Raw genomic sequence first — 20,775 nt, forward strand, 5'->3', positions numbered from 1 at the left:
AGAGTGCTTAAGTTGTATAGTTCAAGCCAGGCCTTATTTTGGTGGCATTCTCTGAAGTCTGTAACTCCTTTACTAAGGCTCTTTGAAGAGGAGGCTGCATTATGGGAGCTGTATCAAACAAGATTGTTGAATTGCTTAGCACATCTCTGTGGCCATTAGAAATCTCAATACTTCCAGTTGTTCCTTTACATTTTTGCCTAAATACAGAATTTAATGTGAAACCAGGTACTAGGTGAGAAATTCTCGATATCACAGAGTAAATAAGCAAAGGTGTCTAGAACAGAAAAACTTACTGGCATTTCAGTTGTGATGATCTAAGCCAAAACAATGGACTGCAGCTCATTTCTTTTAGAACTTGTGTTTACATAAAGCTGAAAAAATATTGTACTGTAGCCGTGGATAATTAGAAAGCTGCAGAGGAAGTTTAGTTTAGAGTTATATCACATACTTTTTCTAGCAGTAAAATGATATAAATAAATAAGGACTAGTATATTTTCGACAGGACAACAAAAACAGGGCAATCAAAACTAAGACTAAATTCTTTTTTACCTACCCAGAGCACAGCATTGTAAATAAGCAGAGAATTGAGTTTCAATAAGCAATTATTTGTCTGAATCACAAAATATCAAGTAGCAGAAAATACATTATTCCAGAGCATTTCTAGAAAAATAGAAAAAGGAGCCATTTTATCTAGATATAAGGAACATCTTTTACCACTAGAACAGTCAAGCATTGGAACAGGTTGCCTGGGGAAGCTGTGCAGTCCTAGGTTTTTAAGATTAATCTGGATAAAGTCCTGAGCAGCCTGGTGGCACCTGAGTTGACCTTGCTTCAAGCCTCAGATTAAAGACCTGAGCTTCCACCCTGAATCATGCAAATATTTACAAATATTTTTTAAGTAAAAAGGTAACTCACAGACACACCAACTACTGCTTTAGAGGACAGAAGTTACAGACAACAGGGAACAGAAATAAAAAAGTACATGTGGGAGCATAATAAGTGGCATAAAGCAAAATAAAACTTTAAAAAAATTGAATTAACGCCTCCTTAAAGGTAAAAAAGGCAATAACTATTAAGTAATACTCACAGATAAAAGACTGGAGAAAAGAATTAGAGAACAAAGATTTGTATGCTAGTAAATAATCTATTCTAGACCAAAAACCACTTCAAACATATTGCACAGAGAGGCCAGTGCATGAAGACAGAGATAGCAAAGAGGGAAGGGATACTCTGAATTATTCTAACAAGTCTGTTGCTCCTTGCACTGCAAGGCTCTGCACAATTAACTAAAAGACAGTTAGAGATAAACATGAGGTTGGCAAAAAAACCTCTGAATAAACCAAAGGCTCTCGTTTATTACTGAATTATAAAAGAGGTTCTAGGCTCTAGCATAAAAGAAATAAGGAGTAATCTGAATAATAGATGCAGGTGTTCATATATGGCCTTATGAATAATTCAGAAAATTTAGCATTACAGACTTTTTTAAGGGAAAAAAGATAACACTGACACCAGAAGTAATGGTGATACCAAAATAAGCAGGGAGTGAGAGATGGCTGCAGAGCTGTGACAAACGATGGAAGAAGAAAGGAAAACACCCAGAGGAAGTAAAGAGCTAAAAAGCTGCTCTTAAGAACAATGACACAAGTACTGACAGGGAGAGACAGACTCCTTTGAAGAGCAGAAGACTTTGTAAGCAGGATCATCAGCACAGCTCTGATACCAACACGAGCACCCACATTTTTTATAACACTGAGAGCAAAAAAAGGAAGGCTAAGGTGAAGGTATCAAAGTGATTGAGCAAGCAATAAAGATGACAAAAGTGTAAATTAAATGATTGATGGTACACATCTTGGCACCATAAAATGAGGAGCACAGAATGGGAGAAAAAGCAATGTTACATCATAGGGGTTACTATGGGAAGGCAATTCCCTAACAAGTGAATCATATACTGCGAGTTGTATGAATTTTTATCAGCATGCTCTATTAAGAGAAAAAATTCTATAAATTTAAATTGAAGAAAGATTTAGGGAAATGGAGCATATTTTGGGGATTGGGGAGACAAAGAATGGGCTCCTTAAAGAGTGAATGGCCTCTCCACCACGTTTGCCACGGTTTGAAATGGGAACAGACTGTGTCCCATTTTTGCTGAACTGGCACCACCAGAACCAGGAACACAGGCTGGACATGCAGTAAGGTGTCTGTAGCACATTTCAATTCTGAATTCACAAGGCATTTGCCACAGTAAGAGTTATACCTGCAGACTTTTAGGTGATCCTGAATTTTCTTTGCACAAGGACTGTTTGACTTTCACTGAGCACGGCTGAGCAGACGGAAGGGGATGTTTACCAAACTGATTCATGGCCCACAGATGCTAAACCAAATCCACAAAGGTGTTGAGGCAATGAAACCATCAAAACAGCTGACACATGGATACTAACACATCTTAAAAGGCATAGAAAAAATTACCAATAACTTTAAGAAAACAAGGCAATGTCATTACGTAACTCACCCTTTGAGGAAACAACTCCTGACATAAAAGTTGGATAAAGCAGCATCAGTGCTAAGGCATACATGTGAATTGTCTTTCAGCTGTTCTCTATCCACATCAAGTAAGAACCTTTGACCCAATACTGACAAGTAAGATATTGGCCATCCAGTGTAGTGCTCACAAATCACCACTTGCATTCAGCAAAAAATAAATAACAGAATTTTTATATTTTCCCTGAGGTTTAAATTTTTCATAGTTTTTTTGGAACAAAAACTTCAATAGAATATGTGCTTAAAAGTAGTAGTTTTTTTTAAAAAAAACACATGAATACTTATTTAACTTCAAAGAAACAGCATAATTTAAGACAATTACATCTACTTTTTCTCTCCAGTTCACCTTTAAGTAACTTTCTGGAATAAATTTAAAGTGACTTGATTTGTTCTATAGGATTCCTATAGAATTCACTCACCTTCTTCCACCAATGGTCAGCCACCTTATTTCAAGACAGGATTCACTACTAATTGAGAGAATGAGATGCTCTGGTACCACCTTACCTTGAAAAGAGACTCCATCAGGCAAGAGACATTTTTAAAACATGCTAGATAGATTCACAAGAAAAAACTGACAAATAAAATATTCACTTGTCTTTGTCATTTTCTCTTCATCATTCATTAAACAAACACTTAATTGAGGCCATTATCTTAGTTTTGACTTAAACACATTACCTAAAGTACAGATGCATAAAAAGCCTTCAGGTATAAGTCACAGTCTCATACTCTCACTGAAGCAGGCTGTTAACTTGAGTTTAATAAAGTCTTATATTTTTGTGACACACTTCCTAAAACAATGCACTGAGTGCAACTGTTTGCAGCTGAACAATTGTAAAGGTCTACTCTGTCAGCCCCTGTAGTGTCCAAAATCTCCAGCCCAGCTGGCTTTATATGCAGTGCACAGACTCTACTTCACAGCCTCAAAGAAAAATAGGGCACAGAAGACATCCAGACTTTTCTCATCAGCAGCAACTCATCCTTATCTTGAAAGCAAATTTAAATTATTTGAATGAGAGTAATGAGCACAGTGTAGAATAAACACAGAAAATGATGTGTCTGGTATTTTTCATTAATATCCCATGCACGTACGTATTATACTGATAAATACGTATTTTTGTTTTTCTAAAGCTGATTAACTGTATTTAACACTGCTGTATTCATTTTCTGAGCATTCATATTTTATGAGCTGGTAAAGTTAGTGTACATTGTGATTTCCATTTTTCAAATGCTGCATTACTTCTGGGTACAGGAGAGGGCATTATGATAACAAATGAGTAAAGCTTCAGTGTGTGCATGCTGTACTCTCCATTAAAGCTCAATAGAGCAGTTTGTGATACCACTGATTTGTAGTAACTGCTGTAAACCGCAACACACTTAAACAGAGCAAATTCATCGATCAGTAGATTTATAAAATGAACACAAAAAGAAAGTCCCCAGAAGTACATTAAAAAAAAAAAAAAAAGAAAACAATCAGGAAGGTGCAAAAGATAAAAGGATAAAAGGTAGGGAGAAGGAGAATGGAAGTTCAAGAGAGGAACAAAGATACTACTAGTTTTCCACAATTGCACCAAATTACTTGTACATACTCAATTTTGTAACTACTGTTGAGATTTATCTAGTTTGTTAGATTTAGGTAATTTGGAGCCAATCAGGAAAAGGACAGACTCACTTCATATATCAGTCCAGTCACACACGGGATCCTGATTTCAGGTTCTGCACATTATCTTAGAAATAACATATATGATACCAAAATATCCACTGACTTCCACGTGTTTTAATCCAAGGGCAACACAGAAGTAACTCTTATTAAATCCAACTACAATTCTCAAAATATACAGTCAACAATCACTCTGAAAACACCCAAAGCCTTTGTAGGCATCAATTTTAAACACTCTTGGCTTGCACTGAGATACTCAAGTCTTCACTGAAGAACTTTATCCCATGGCACAGAGGACTGGCAAGAGCTGGAAGAGCAGGGGGGAGGCCAGGCTTGGGCAGGCAGCCCAGCCCTGCCTATGGCCATGCATCAGCTGCCTTCACCCTGTGCTCCTTGCATTACTCAAAACCTTGAGCTGTGGGTGACCACGGTCACTATTTCAATGAGGAAACAACTTACACACCTGGTAATTAACAGCAAGCTCTGGGAAACTACTAATAGAAGTAGTAATGCGCTCAATAGCAAAAACTCCTTTGTCTCTGACTTTCATCTCCTCTGTAAACTGCTTGCTCTAATTAACTTTATCCAGCTCTTTTCTGTTACTTTGTATTTCACTATTGAACAGTGAAGACTTAAATTGTTTTAGTTAATTCTGCTGAGAACTAATATACTGTCCCATTTTGTGCTCCTCCATTACCAGGTTATTTTTGTATTTCTATTTTTTATTTCCTATTTGAATGTGAAATGCCAAATTATCAAGCGACATAAAAAATAACCATAGAGTAAAACTATATTGCAATAGAGTTTACTTGGTAAAGTAGGCATGGAGTAGTACATAATTAACTCAGCACAAAAGTAAAAAGATCATATTAATTCATATGATAATTACAGGAAGACTCATACAATAGATATAAATGCAGTGAGTAAATTACATGAACATGTTCCAAAAGGATCTGGACCCATAGTAAATGAAAATACCTCATGGTGATTTATTTAACCACCCAAAGAAAAAAAGCTACCAGTGGCAAACAAAAAAGTCCATTTGTCATCTCAATGTAACAGTTTACAAGCAACTCTGAGATAATTTCCACTGTTGTTAAGAACTGAGCATACAAGAACACCACCTGCACTCATACACAGGATTTGTTTTTCCCTCTTCCTTTTGTGCTGCCCACGCTCGTGTCCCAGATAATTGCTGGCTGTTAAGTCTGAAGCAATACCAGCAGATACCCTGGGCCACTGGACAGAGCGTTTTTCAGCAGAATCACGCTTGAAATGAGGAAAAACCAATGCAGATTGGAACAGGAAATGATCATGAGACAATTTTCAGTTACGATAAAAAATATCTTTATTAGAAACTGTCAGCCAGAGTAGGAATATCTCTGTGCTTCTCCACGTGCCAATATCCTACAGCTCCTGCAAAAGAAGAGAAAAGGCAGCTCATGAAACAATAACTTAGTGCTCTGCACAGCACAGTGCCAATTTTCCCACACTGCTTACCCTTCTCCTCTGCTTCCAGCAATTACTGGCAGGACACCATCTCTACTCATTCTAGGCAGGACACAGAAGGACAGAAAGAGATTTAGTTCACTGTCAAAAGCATTGATTTTTCTATACAACTGTAGTACACATTACAAGAGCACCAGTGCCATGGAACATCTATGGAGGTACTTACGTTCTGCTTCCCAAATCCTTGCATCATTTACAGAGTGAGACTTGACATCGAGGCAGCACCTCCAAGCAGCAAAAGGGCAAAGCAGCCCTGATTCACTGTGGCTGCACAAACATGGTCCAGATCAGGGGTTTGCAGCCTCTCCTCCTGTGCCGAGATAACCTCAACACACAGTGAGCAACCTTGTACTAATAACAAACCCCCCCATCCCAAACAACAGTTCTCACAGACATGTCCAGATGGTACTCACTGCTTTGAAGCCTCCTCCCAGTCCTCCCTCAGCTGGAAACATGAAGTGTCACTGGCAGACCTGGTGGCAGCTGTCTGTAACCCACCTCTGACACGAGGATCTCACCTTTGCCCTGCCAGCCTTGTTTCAGCAGTGTACAAGTTACTGTCTACATATTTTTGCATCTGGTTAAAGTGCACCTGAGCCCAAACAAAGGCCAAACCTCAGCACTGCAAGTCATCTAATTGCATTAGCATACCGTGGTGTCACTTTTAACAATTCCTCAGGCTCAGCACAGCATTTACCTAAATACCATATTCAAAATGCAGGTTATGAGACTGACTGGGTATAAGGTCACATTTAAATACACAGCTGTCTGCTCAGTGTTGAAGCCATCTAATTACCTGTATTTCATGATAAAAAGTGTTTCACTCTGAGGCACACCAGCTGTGCAGGAACCCAGGGCACATGCCCAATCCCAACCAGAATGTACACATAGTATGTGTAAGTAGAGACAGGACACAGCAAAGCCCTTCTGTGAGCAGGTGAGATGCTGTATCCTCAGCTGAAATCCAACCTGGAGGTCCCTTCTCCCTGAGGTGCCAAGGATTTTGAAGCTGGCGTGATGAAGAAGAGGCTTGTACCTGGCACTAGGAGGTACATGGAAACTTACCTGGAGGCTTGTACACAACTTCCATTTTTCAGGCTTCACAAATTCTTTTATTTTTAAACCCTTTAAACCAAGGTAACACTTGGACCTTATTGGTGCCCCCCAAATCAGCACAGAGTGGAACTCAGTCCACATTCACCTTGGAAGTGACAGAGTAACATGAGGTATCCTGAAGTATCATGAGGGCTGATGTACAACCCCTTCTATAGTCTGGCACAGACCTCACCTAATGCAACTTTCTCCTCCCAACCCAGACCCCAGAAAAACAGAGAAACCCAGACCAGCTCTAGCTTTCTCAACTTGTCAGTGCACCTTGTTATCAGTTTGTACTTTTAAAATTTCTGTAAGTTTTACCACAAATGATCAGGCATTCAGTTAGAGAGAGCAGCAGAAACCAAATACTGGGGAAGGTTACCAGAGTAAGTTATATATATTAAAATTATTTTATCCACACAGTTCACAGAATTACTATTTTGACAGAGCAACACAACAAGGCAATTAATGACACACAGAAGTTAACCACACAGTAAACCTTTTAAAAATAATGCAAGTTAATCCAACCCGGTTCATTGACAGAAAGTGCAGATAAATTGGGAAAATTACATACTGCGAAAAGTAAAGATGGCAGCACCCAACCGAGATGGTAGATAGGTTACAAAACATTTAGGTAGAAATCTTTCCCTCTCAACTAAACTAGAACCATATGCCCTAAACAGAGCCAAGATGTGAGGCAGCCTGCAACTCATGCACCAGAGGCGTGGTGACTTTAATTTCAGAGATATGTTCTCCTAAACAGATACAACCACTGGCAGAGCTTCCTGCAGCCCCTGAGGAGCCCCTGCTCCATCCACTGCTCTCACAGCACTCAGGCATCAGCTGTTCCTGCAGAGCTCTCTCCTCTGCTGCTCACATCTCTTTCCCCTAGAGATGATAAATGACTCTTCTTCCCAGCTAAGTGAATCCCACGGAAAATGCTGAGGGTCTAAATCCATTTCATGCCTCAGGATGCTATTGTTATTTTGCAGCATACTTAAAAAGGACAGGTATTTCATAAGGCAAACTGAAAGATGAGGTCCCAAGAGCAAAGCCTTTAGTGAGTTTGAAAAGATAAAAGCCAGAAGGAGGTAATGAAAATTTGAGGCAGGACGAAGAACAAAGTGATTCAAGGAACAGTGATAATGCTGGTAGAAAACATTGCAAGTATCAATGGCTGCCAGAGTAGCCCTTCTAAGGTCTTCAGAAATTTACCAACAGAGTACAGATTAAATAATTGAAATACTTATTGATTAATAACAATTATTAATCAATTATTAACAAATATAATTATTAGAAAGATATGGTCTCATAGTTCTGGGGGATGATTGTGATCAGAATCTCTAATAAGATGTTGTGCAAACAGGAGCATAAAAACAGTGAGTGTGCCGTATTACCAGCAAAGATCTACCTGCTTTATACCATTAAAAGGAATACAGGGAAAACTTAACCTAATTTCTTTATTTTTTAAACATGTATCCTTTAGAACACATACAGTTTTGGTCATGTAATTCAATGAATGTTAATTCATCCTCTCTTCCAGCAAGGACTGGAGCATTACAGCGTTTTATAACAGATAAGAGCTTCTAAACAGTAACAAAGGTAAGGACCATCCATGCACACACTGGTAATTTATTATCATTTTCTGGTTGCTACTGCAAAACACTGAGCTTCAGAGGAAAGAATCCAGGTTTCCAGTTTTTGAGCTGTGTAAGGACTAATGAACTTTGCCTTTTTATTTCTGGCATACTGGAAAAATACTAAGTTGTTGCACTATTGGTTATCCTACCCATCAGCAAAACCAACTTTTGCAGTTTGTAAAAATCAGAATGCATCAGTCACAGTGTGTGACACAAGGTCACTGAGTCAATCTGGTTAACTGGAGCAGGTATTCCCAGAGTCTGACATCACCTTAGCACAATGAGGAGGCAGCAAGAATAGGCACAGTGAAAACACAGCATGCACCACCTTCTCCACTGTTAACAGCTGCTCAGACTACAGAAAACAGAACACATTTCACATTGTAGTCATGGCAAGGAGATATATAAAGTTTAATAGGATCCCATTCTTGAGTTACTTTATTACTCTGCTCAATTAAATGCTATTTAATGATTCAGCACTTACAAGATTTTATATACCATTCATACTCCATTGAATTCAGTTACTCCATTGACTTCAGTAAGCTCCTGATTTTTCCAGAAAAAGATGAGTAGTTCTACGGAAAAAAATATTAACTTTCTGTTTAAGACTTAAGAATAAACAAATTAAAAGTAGTGACTATATATAGCAACTGCTATATTTTCTGTAATTCACGCATGGGGAGATTGACATTATCACACCAGAATTGTTTACACCACTGATACTGGGTTAACTGGTAAGGAGCCCAAGGATGAAGACTACTTCATGTTATGTCTGTATTTCCATCAAAAACTGCAGTGGCTGTTGAACTTTATTGGAGCATTTTATTTCCAGTTGTATTCACCATAAATTACTGTTACAGCGTAAAAGATCAGCATTCTGGATCATCAGAGTTGGTGTAGGCAACTTGCTGAAACAGTAGTGTTTGCTCCTGTGTTATTCCAGCAGGCTATTCCAACACTCACCTCTGTGTTTCATGCCTTTGCACACCTTAACTGCACTTATCCTCAGTGTAAGAAATGAGTTGAAAAGGCAGCTCCTTGTCTCAGGCACTGGCTTGCAGCTCACAACATCCACAGGTGACTCTCAGGTAACAATTTCACTCTGCAGCTGGGAGAACATGCAGCAGGCCAGTGCTCCACAACAGCTTTCAGCTGCTCCAAAGTGACCATGTTTGCTGTCACAGATATTTTTCCTCATCAACAAAATTTTCACCAGAAAGGTAAACCATTCAGCCCTGAAGCGCAGTTAACCACTTGGGTAAAAACTTATTATAAGCTGTAGATACTTGTAACTCCATGCTCTCTAATGCTAATGATACATCACTTAGTTTTTTCATTGTATAACAGCTGCTTCTTTTGATAATTTTTTTAACAATCTCTCTTGCTCACATACACATTACCAACCACCAGCCTGCTTCCCATTGACACAGAATTGTTAATGCTGCTCATGTTTCCAGTTTGTAGGACCACGGTGACAACTTTTGTTACTTATGTGTTAAATGTGCATAAAATTGCATGTATCCTCCTTGGTGAGACACAGGGCACCAGAGCAGAGCAGGGGAGCTGCACAGGGCTCTCCTCACAGCGCTCTGCTCCTGCGTGAGGAGGGGAGAGGACACAGCCAAGTCTGCACCCCCCCACAAGGAAGAAATAGCTTCTGTGGTACTGAAAGACAGCCCCCTGAGAGCCGAGGAATCTAAATTCAGAAAGCCTGGAAAAACTTACTGCAACTGAGAATCTGAAGCACAGACAGATTAAACGACCTTGCCCAAAGCCTGTCCAGGAGATTGCATCAGAGATGGATATTGAATCAACTGACAATCAAACACAACACTGTTTTTTTTTTGATGTACTAGAAAGTACAAACCATTTCTTTATCACCAGAAGTTTCATAAAGCTGGACCACTGATAACAATATTTCAATCCACAATTTTAAGGCCATAATATCCCTTGACCACATACTTGGCTTTCATTTAATTCAGGTGGTGCTGCACATGAATACATCAGAACCATACATTAATTGCTACATTTGCAACATTTTAAAACAGATTTGCCACATCAATATGCCTTTCTTTGTCTCTGTTATCCATACAAAGAAACAGACAGTGCAGATCAATATCAGCAGCAATATTAAAGTAACAGGTATTCAAGTTTTGGAATGCACAATATGGAATATTGTATGGAACACAAACCTGACAAGACCCAGACAGGAAAAGGGGTGTGAGACCATGAGCAAGGTTAACACAAAATTATGAATGCATAATTCTTGTTCCCAAAGCACTGTTTGTGAGAGAAGGGTCCTCAGGAAAGAGATTTCAACCAAATCAATGGAAAAGCAACAGGCACTGCCTCTACTGAGCACTGGAATGGGCTGCCACAGGAACTTGTAGGGGAAAACAGCACCAACTGGTTCACAACAGGATACACAAATTAATTCACGGACTACAGCTTCCTAACAAGACAGTAAAAGGACTGACTATGTGTACACTCTTCACTGATACTTGAGAGTCTAGGGAAAAAAAAAAAAAAAAAAAAGAAAGAAAGAAACCAAAACCCCACACTCCCACACTTATCTACCTTCCTTGGCAAAGTACACTAAAGTAGGGGTGTAGTTTCAGTGCACATTTCATCTGCCCCTTGGACACCTCTACAGACAGATGTTCCCACTGACATGAGGTTTCAGCTTTGTCTAACATGGAAGGAATTCAGCTGGCCCTGGCAATCCAACTTAAATGGTTTACATGGTTTCCAAACAAAATTTCTGTAAGATGATGATGACAATGGAATTTCTAAGGCAACTGAGCCCACAAATGCAATGAAAACAAGAGTGTTCTCTGGATTACATACAAACAAAACAAGTTCAGCACTGTCTCTACATTGTTGCTTTTTTCTAGCTAGAAAACACTCTTTGCATTAATTGTCATTATTTTCTACAGTCCAGAAGTAAACTCATAGAGGCTTTACAGGCGTGTCCCAAATTTGATGAGCATATTGTCATCTGAACTTTCTGCACAGGCTGTGGATTTGCTACAGATACAGCAATGATCCCATGCATGCTTTCATTTCCTAAGTAAATCTTCATGAAGACCAGAAGAGGATTTAAGAAGCACAAGCATTTCCCTTCTGCATATGATTCCAGAACTTGCATTTTTCTAGCCCAGAGAAAACAACTTCAAGCATCATTTTAGGCTGCTGTCATAATATTTTCAGGCTTGAGATACAAGATTTCATTAGTTTTTATGCCATCAGGATCTGCTCCAATATTAAATAAAAAAATCTGAGAGCTACTAATATGAGAGGACTGTTCTGAGCCAGGATTTCAGGGATTGGCTTTAGTTCATGCCTTAAAGAAATGTCTTGAAAAAAAAAGAGAGGAAACTGAAAGTCTCAAAATAAAATTAAAATAATTCAGCTTTGCCTCTTGGGTTACACTCTCCTGCTTCTTAGAGAGAGGTTCACTCAAAGCATCCCATGTATCTATACTCCTTATCCTCTTTTACATAAATGCTTGTCCTTCAACTTGTGTGCCTCAAGACTGCTGCTCACAATTAAAGCTCAGCAGGAAAAGCAGGATATCTGCAGAGCCTTTCAAGTAACCATTCCCCAGCTGTGCCTGTCCAATAAGTCTCTGAAGACACTTGCATTGATTCCACTGGCACTTCACAAGCCTCACATAAGGTGAAGTGAAACACAAAACTTCTGGGCCTCATGAACCAGCTCCCCAGAGAGAACAGTGCCCGAGGATTGGCACAAACCCAAAAGCAGGAGCACAAAATCCCAAAACCTGCTGGCACCTTTGCTCCTGTAGCCTGCCATGCAGTTAATATTCATCACCTTATTGGGTTCTTGGCAATTTATACTTAAGTGGTCAACAAAATCCCCATGCTGGAACTTATAATTGATAGGTTATAAGGCACTTAATTATAAAATCTAAAAAAGTCAAGAAAAACTTAGCATAGAGAAAGAGCATATTAAAAGTAACTGTTTTGTGACTTCAGTAGGAAATTGCATGCTTTTTATCACAGTGTTTTCATTCATATTTAATGGTTTATGAAAGCTGTTCTTACACAAAGGACCACTAACTCTGTTAAAGATGGGTCTCAGCTTCCTGAAGCCTGAAGATCACCAGCTGAGAGGTGATCTGTTAAGCCTGTCATTCCATCAGGCTATGAACACATCACAGAGCTGCAGCTGAGCCAACAGAATGTTATCTTCCTTTCCAAAATTGTGAGGAGAAATTATTCACTCCATTTTTAGCCTTTTTTTCTAACCAATTTCACTTTTTTCACAGAATGATGGATTTTTGACTCTTTTCTTAAAAGCATTTCTGTTTTGAGTTATATTTAACAAGATGTTTCTTATTAAACCTTATTAATATTGCAATTACCAACAAATTCTTAACAAAAAAAATATCTGATTTAAAATTTACTTTCATCTACATGAAAAAGTTAGTAACTCTACCCTAAAATCACATATAAAATACTATTCCTCAAGATTATATGGTCACATAACCTTTATGTTATGTTTCATTAAATACCAATGAAATACTAAAACATCATTATGTAGGTTTTAAGATCCATAGCAGTGGAAAAGAGAAAAAATTAAACCTTCATATAATTTCAAATGCAATTGGCAAGTATAAGAGGAACCCAGTCCAAAACCCAGTGGTGGAGGTCATGGGAGTGTTCCCATTAACTTCCATGTTCTTTGGACTAAGGAAACAAGATAAATCTCAGCAATTGAAAGGAAGAGAAGGTGCAACTTACCCATGAATTCAATTCCTAAATGGTCTGCTATACTCATGAAAGCATGTAAAAGAAAAAGAGAAAAGAAAGAGAAACGTTAGAAACAGTAAAATACAAATTGATCTTGATATGGCAGAGCAGCAGAACATTTGGGGTCAGGGCCCACTGTGTGGGTATAGGTCCAAAACAAAGGCACAGCTCTGACCCCCAAAGGCAATCCTAAGGTGAAATTCAGGACACAGCTGTCACATGAAGAGATGTGCATTTGGGGTAGGAAACGAATGCCTTTATATTTGACTTTATGTTCAAGGCAGCTACCTAAAGGCATTTCATTTTCCCATCCTCCTGGAGCTCCTCTCTCAACCTGCTCACCACCGTCCTTAGTTAGACAAGGTTGGTTCTTTCCTTTTCTCTGACAGGGACCAAAACCTGAGGAGATGAATGGAAGGCTTTCACTGAGTTTGGCAGCTCCCACCTCAGCACAGCAGCCTCACTTGCACCCAACGTGACTCCTGCCTGCTCTCTGCTGCACAACAAAACCCAACAGCAGCAGCAAAGGGAAGCCACCTTCCCAACCTGGCCATCAACAGACAGCATGCAATAATTTCAAGACATCCCAAAGTGAAGCAAAAACCTTAACGTTTTTAGAGCATTGAGTTATCACATGGGCTTCTAAACATTTCAGGGCTCTTTTTTTACATAATGAATTAGAGTCCTCTAAGAACTACATAGCAAAGCTAAAAGATTTTCCAGCATAAACCAAGAGTTAGTTTAAACACTTCATTTTATTGCCAACTCTGGTACCTGTGATGAGATAATGGAATATTTGGGTTTCTGTTGAAAATGCTGGGAATTCTTCACCTTTTGCACCCTTTCAATCCACCCAGAGAAAGGCACTGAACATCAGCTTGCTCAGTTCACTTAGCATACAAATTTATAGAACTGCTGATAAGCTCCACGTTTTATTTTCATGTACTCCAAAAGTAAAGAACACAAGATGATGGTATATGGCATAAATACCTTGTTAGCATGGTGTTAGGGAAGGCACATTATGCAAGTTTAGTGACAAATTAATCTTTCCTTTTGAAAATACATAACCCAAAACCATACACATATGGACTTCACATAATGATCTGTACTCTTGCACTCACATACAAATATCATGTACAAACATCCCTAGCACATTTGATAGGGATGTGGAATGGAATTCTTATAAAAGCATGAGATATATGAAAAGTGCATCAAACATATTGTATTTATGGAGATTTGTAGCTTTTTTCCCTAATTTAGTTCCCAAGGAACTAAAGATATTGACACATGGAGGAAGACCATATAGTATCATCTTAAGTCTATGTAAAACAACTGAAAAAAAATTTCTTATTTCCTAACTAGGCTATACACCTTCTCTACTTGTTTTCTACTTGGAACCTACAATTGTCCCTTTGAGTTCACCAACATGATTAAAAATCACTTCCTCAAAAAATAGATACAAAAAATACTTTTCCTTTAAAAAGACGATAAAAGGCATTTCAGTTCATATTTGAGTGGCTTATACTTAGGTGAGAATCAAGGATATATGGAACCTTCCTGGGAACCTTCCTGGGAAACATGTTCAGCTGCAAAGTGTGGAAACATGTCAGGGGATTTATTTTTAATATCTCATGTGCATACAACTTCAGCAACCAGCACACTATATACTGCTGACAAAGCTGATTTCCCCAGATTACGATAAAAGGATGTCCAGCGGGATAAACCTTTACAATCAAATATCCAAGCTGCCAATCAAGCAGCAGTTCAGCAAGCCCTGTGAGCAGCTCTTTGGGAACAGAAAGCAAGGAAATGGTAACTCTGGCACTGGTTATGGCCATCACTGCCCCCACATTGGTGACCAGGCACCAGTGAACGCTCTCTCTGGCACTGCTGTGGTGCAAATCAGTGACTCTGCAGGCTCCAGCTTTGGAGATGGCTTTCTCCCCTCTTACCAACAGCAAGAAACTCTCCCAGCAGGGCTGGTGGGGGACGTGAGCTGTTGTGGTGACCTGAGACTGAACCAAACACTGAAATGTGAAGTACTGACCCTGGCAATTCACGGTGTGACAAAGAACTGTTCTATTGCTGTGCAGCCCTGGTGATGAACAGCCTGCACAGCACTTCCCTGGACACAGCAAGTGCAATGCCAAGTAATTCATTGTCAGCAAATGGACTCTGGTGGAAAAAAAATGCATATGAGAGCTATAAATGTGCTGAAGCGTGGGTGCTGCTCCACAAGATGGGGTCATTAACCAAATAATGTGACTGTATTTTACGTCTGTTATTGTGGTTTCTTCTTTCTTTCTGGTATTGCTGCGTTCTTAGAAACTAATATATTTCTCAGATAGGAAGATTATTCACTTTTATTTTTTATTTTATCAGTATTTCTCCATTTTCATGTTGATGTGGGAAAAATACTGTGCCTTGTGGTCCTGGCACTATGGTAATGTGTTGCTAGTATTAAAGCCCTTTTAATTTAGACTGGCTAAATACAAACACACCTGTGAATACTTGATAACGAGGACAAGAGAAAATAAATTTGCAGTCACTAATGGATTAATTTATTAGTGCTCCACAAAACAACATACTGCCCTGTGTCTGGATTGTGGTTTGCTGTAGCTTTTTCCTTAGTCATATTAACACTATGAAAAGAAATATAAACTCAACATGTAAATCTAACTGAAAAATCATGGACATGAAAGTATCCATTATAAACCTCTACAGACATTTTTACCCTTTCTAAGGACAAGCTGACTTTGGCATAAAGACAGCTTTAGGAAATCAGAGCAACAGCAAAGTATTTTCCTCTGCAAATGAAATTTATCGCTTCAAATAAACTCGTAAGAGTTGTTAAATTGTCCTTGGTAGATGATTGTCTTGACCACAAAATGCAACATGATAATGTGCTGGGAGCTACCTTGGGACAGCTCAAGTACTCTGAACAGATTATCTGTCAGGAAGGAACAGGACTAAATTCTACTTTTAATATTAGACCAATAAAACTTGGTCTGAAATAAAGGAAAATCCTGCCATTCATAAAGCAGCTCAATTGGGACACTGCCTAAAGATAAACTGCTGTTCTCTTATCCATTGTGCTTTATGATGTTTGGCAGCACATGGTTATCAGCCTATTTGTATATCTAATGAAGCAAAAACCATAATCAGTTACTGATATATAAATATATGAAACTGTAGGGTTTCTTTGAGTATTATTTATGGTGCTTCATTTTGCATGTGAGCACACAGATAATGGGACAAGGGATTTGTCTATTCAGTAGGAAGGGTTCATTGCCTCTATATTCTCTCCTCATGGGCAAAATGACCAATGCTCTCAGAGTTTGGTTGATTTGTTGGGCTTTTTTTAATATCAAAAAGAAAAAACAACAGCATGTAATAATGTATTTTTAAATCTCAGTTATTATAGAGCACAACATTTGATTTTACTGTTTGCTTCAGAGAGATTCTAATAATTAGTTTCTGTAATTAATTTACACAAAAGTACTCTTCAAAATGTTTGGTAGGGATGGAATTTTGATTGAAGCTGTTCAGGGGAATCAAAGTCATAAAATCAAATTAATTCAACCACTGATTTTTAAAATATCTTCACTTTCACTGAAACACATGGCAGAAACTTCCCTCTCTGAGACATTTAAAAATGGATCAAACTAAATCCTGAGAATGATCTTGAATCAGCTAATACCTGGACCTTCCTTTTACCCTCTCTGAGAAACAGGACTATTTTTCCAGATTAAAAATTTCCCTGGCAACAGGTAGGCTATTCACTACATGTTAACTGGTGTATTAGTAAGTATACAGAATATTTTGGTAATTTACTCCATCTATGTCTAGACACAGTAATGAAAATCATACATCCATACATCCCTTACAAGATACTTGGTCTGTTTTTGATGAAATGACAAATCGCAGTTAAAGAAATTATAACAACTTAGAAAGAATATACAACAGCCTAGGAGGGGTGCATAGGATCCCCTCACCCACTATCAATTCCATAACCAAGGAAAACTTGAGAAACATCTATTAAAGCTTCTTGTAATACAAATTATACACAGTGCTGAACAATGGAATAAACTATTGATTTTCTTTTCCTGTGAATGACTAAAGCCTGTGGCTGTGATTTTCACTGCAGAAGTGGAAAGACTGTTTCAAGCTTCTGAAAATAAATAATAGCAATGCTCCTATATTCAAGTTCCAGATTACTTGGAAACTCCAACTATTTACCTCACCTGCAGCATGCAGACTCAGAGGATTAAGCTTGTCTCTTTTCAATTAATTTTTAAGATCTTAAATTACCTCTGCAGCTAATAAAATAAGCTACTTCTCTTGGAGGCACTATGTTGGATATTAATGGAAAGGACTCAGTCTCACCAAGCAGCATAAGCAATCTGTACTGATATTTACAATACTGTAAATCAGTGCTGATTAATTTTTACTACTATAGCTATAAATTCAGCAGAAGAAATAAACATGTCTAATTTCAAATCAGTGAGCAGCCTATTGATATTATATTTTTAAGCTTATTAAGCACCTGCAGAATGTATTTAAGAACTTTATCAGATTCAGGCCAAAATTTTTATCATCAGGTGTCAGACAAATGCAGCAGTTTTATTTCTCCCTGAATAACCCATTTTTTTCAGCAATGAGATGAGGAAGCAGGTAGATATTAAATGCTGCTGCTGTATTGAGACATACTTTTACTGATTTTCTTAGCATTCATAAATCAACACAAGTGTTCAACACATACAAGGACTTTAATTCATCCCAGAGTAGCAGCAAATCAACAGGATGTCCACACCAAACACTTTGTCTCCACTCAGACAACTGGGAGATGCTTTCTTACTGTATTTGCTAAAAACGTAATCCTGTTTTCTATGAAAAGTGTCAAATGCAAATGAAGCTGCCTGATAGACCTCATAGCTGATGGTGACAAGATTATTTATGAGGTTTGCTCTAAATATATGTGGGAATGACAAACCTGTGTGATCACAGTCAGATCAGCCTCCCCCGGCACGCGGGCCTGCAGTAAACATTGCACATTTCAGTCTGGTTACTTGATTACTGACATCAGCATAAGCTACTGCAACCAGTCAGTCTGATAAATACTCCCAGAAAAATCAAGGTTTCTCTGATATTATGCAGTTTTGACAGATCAGCAAACCCGTGTTAGCACTGTAATTGCAAAAACTGTAATTTTGGTTTTATGTTACCAAAGCCTCTCATACCTCCTGTAAAGTTTCTTTCACACCCCTGCCTTTCCTGGCTCCACACACCACATCCATTTTACACTCCCATCTAAAAGACCAACCCCACACACCAGGTTTTCTGATTGTGCCAAGGACCACACCAAAAACAGAACACTGATGTAGCTGTGTGACCTACTTAAACAACTCTGAATTCTTTTCCTGGGCTTCCACAGCAGATATGACAAGGACTGCATATTTGTCCCACAGTCTCAACTGCATGGCAGGTGACTGTCACAACTGAGGAGCCACTGGGAGAACTGGGCTATGGATAAATACATTCTTCTATCCATCCGTGTCATTTCATTGACACAAGGGCTCCTTCAGAGCCCAGACTTGTCCTGCCTGAAATCCTGCTCCAGGTCTGCACAGAGGCATCATGCTGCTGCTGCACATGGACCTGTCTTTATCTGCAGGAATGCTGGAAATGGGATTAAATGTATTTATCTGCGTTGGGCTTAGATGTTCTCAGTCATTAAGCAGTTCCACTGAATTTCAGTAGCAATTGGCATGATTGGTGGTACAGAGTTCCTTGGAAATGCCAACCTCTACACTGGCAAAACTGGTCCTTTTCCAGCTATGCTGCAAAAAAGTCTGATAAAACCAAAAAGGAGAGGGAAGGGGAATCATATTTATGGTCAAAAACCCAAAAGCACATTCATTACTTCCAAAACATGTGATCTGGAAAGTTTTTGGAACCATGTGTATGAATTAGATTATTTATCTTGTCATAGGTGTAAAATATTTCACTTGACTGCAGTATTCTGTAGGTGAAAAAACCCTGATCTGGTTAAATAACTGACACAAAATGTCTGTTAAAGTGGGATAAGCCTATGAGTTTCTTAGAAATTCCTATAGGGACTTTCACACTATTATTTCCAAATGGGTGTTTGGAAATATGGGTCTGTAAAATATAACCAGCCTCACAGAAACATTAAATGGATTGCTAATGGCTCCCTCATCTTATGAACATGTGACATTTAATAAACATTTTTCACGCTAAATGTTACTTTATTCCTTCCACAGATCATTAAGCTGTCCTTCACTTGCCTACTACAAGAAAATGTTTCAGATGCAATCCTGTTTACTGCTCTCTAAAGGCACAGAATATTCCGTAGATTTCGTCAGTTTCTTAAAACTAATTACTTTCTTCAACTTCAGGATAAGGAATGTACATAATTTTGTGGAAAAAAAAAACAAACCCAACCCACAGCCTTATTCCCTAATGTTTCAAGTAATTTAGGTCTACTGCCATCAAAAAACAAACAGGCAGAAGCAGAGTGCAGGTGTTTACACCAAGATTTTAGAATATTAAGTGAAGGTTTTAGAAGCTGTGCACTGTACATCTCCAATGACAGGGAAGTTGACATATTTATTGATATCCATACTTTGTTGCCTAGATAGCTGGTCTGAGATTTGCAGCAAAGACCTCGAGAGACTCAGAGATGTAGGACTCAGACCCTTTAGAAAGATGCTGGTTTTTGTGTATGATGATTTGGGAATCTACTTTTCTTTAGGAATCCAATTTTGACACTAACAACTATATTTGCTGTATAGTTTCTTATGTTGCTTCATTTTAAATAACTTAGAAGGAGGAAAGAGAATTACTTAAGCTTACTCCAATTACTCTGCACATTTTTTTCCACACGTGGTCTAAGCTGTTGCATTACTGAGTCTCATTTCCAGCAGTTCTGTGCTACAGGCTCAGAAGACAATACAAGAGCATAACGTTTTCATCATAATTTTATCAATTTTTTATCAAATTTACTGTCTTATGGGAAAGTACTTCTGCATGTCAGGAGTCTCTCAACTCACCCTCTTGAACCATCACAAGTTTAACACCAAAACCACCAATGCTCTCCCAAATTTACTGAGTCTTTTCTCTAGGAAACCAGGCATGGAAGTGCCTTTGTGCCTCAGATCCAGCTGCAGATAAGCAACCCACAAGGGTGGGGAGCTTAAAAGGGTTTGATCTGAAAGAGATTGTTCTCAGCCATGTAGATCTGCCCTATTTGGTTAGGGAGGAGAGCAGAATCACTTCTATTTGTTATTCCTTTTAATGTCACAGGGATACATACTTGAAAGCTTTAAAGACTATTCAGTGGGCTTTATCAGAAAACACAGCCTTCTGCCAACATCTCTTATGATTCAAGGGAGGAAACACAGAATGGCAGTTCACAAAAATACTCCCATTACTGTGCAATTCTCCCATCCCCACAAAATGTATAGCAAGGAACTGACCTGGGCACGCCTCTCCTTTTCTCAATGCTAAGCCCCTCTAATAATTTTATAACTCAACTATA

General features: G+C 38.6%; 1 protein-coding gene across 2 annotated transcripts in view; it reads right to left on the minus strand.

The window, feature by feature from the left end:
* NRG3 (neuregulin 3) overlaps positions 1 to 20,775 on the minus strand; it is a 332,122-nt gene that overhangs the window by 49,051 nt on the left and 262,296 nt on the right. For both annotated transcript variants that reach the window (XM_058029609.1, XM_058029608.1), the window contains exon 4: positions 13,206 to 13,232. In XM_058029609.1, the coding sequence (XP_057885592.1) occupies positions 13,206 to 13,232 (27 nt within the window). The remainder of the gene's footprint in view (positions 1 to 13,205; positions 13,233 to 20,775) is intronic.

This window comes from Melospiza georgiana, chromosome 8 (genome assembly GCF_028018845.1).
Source record: "Melospiza georgiana isolate bMelGeo1 chromosome 8, bMelGeo1.pri, whole genome shotgun sequence".
NCBI classification, from domain to species: Eukaryota; Metazoa; Chordata; class Aves; order Passeriformes; family Passerellidae; genus Melospiza; species Melospiza georgiana.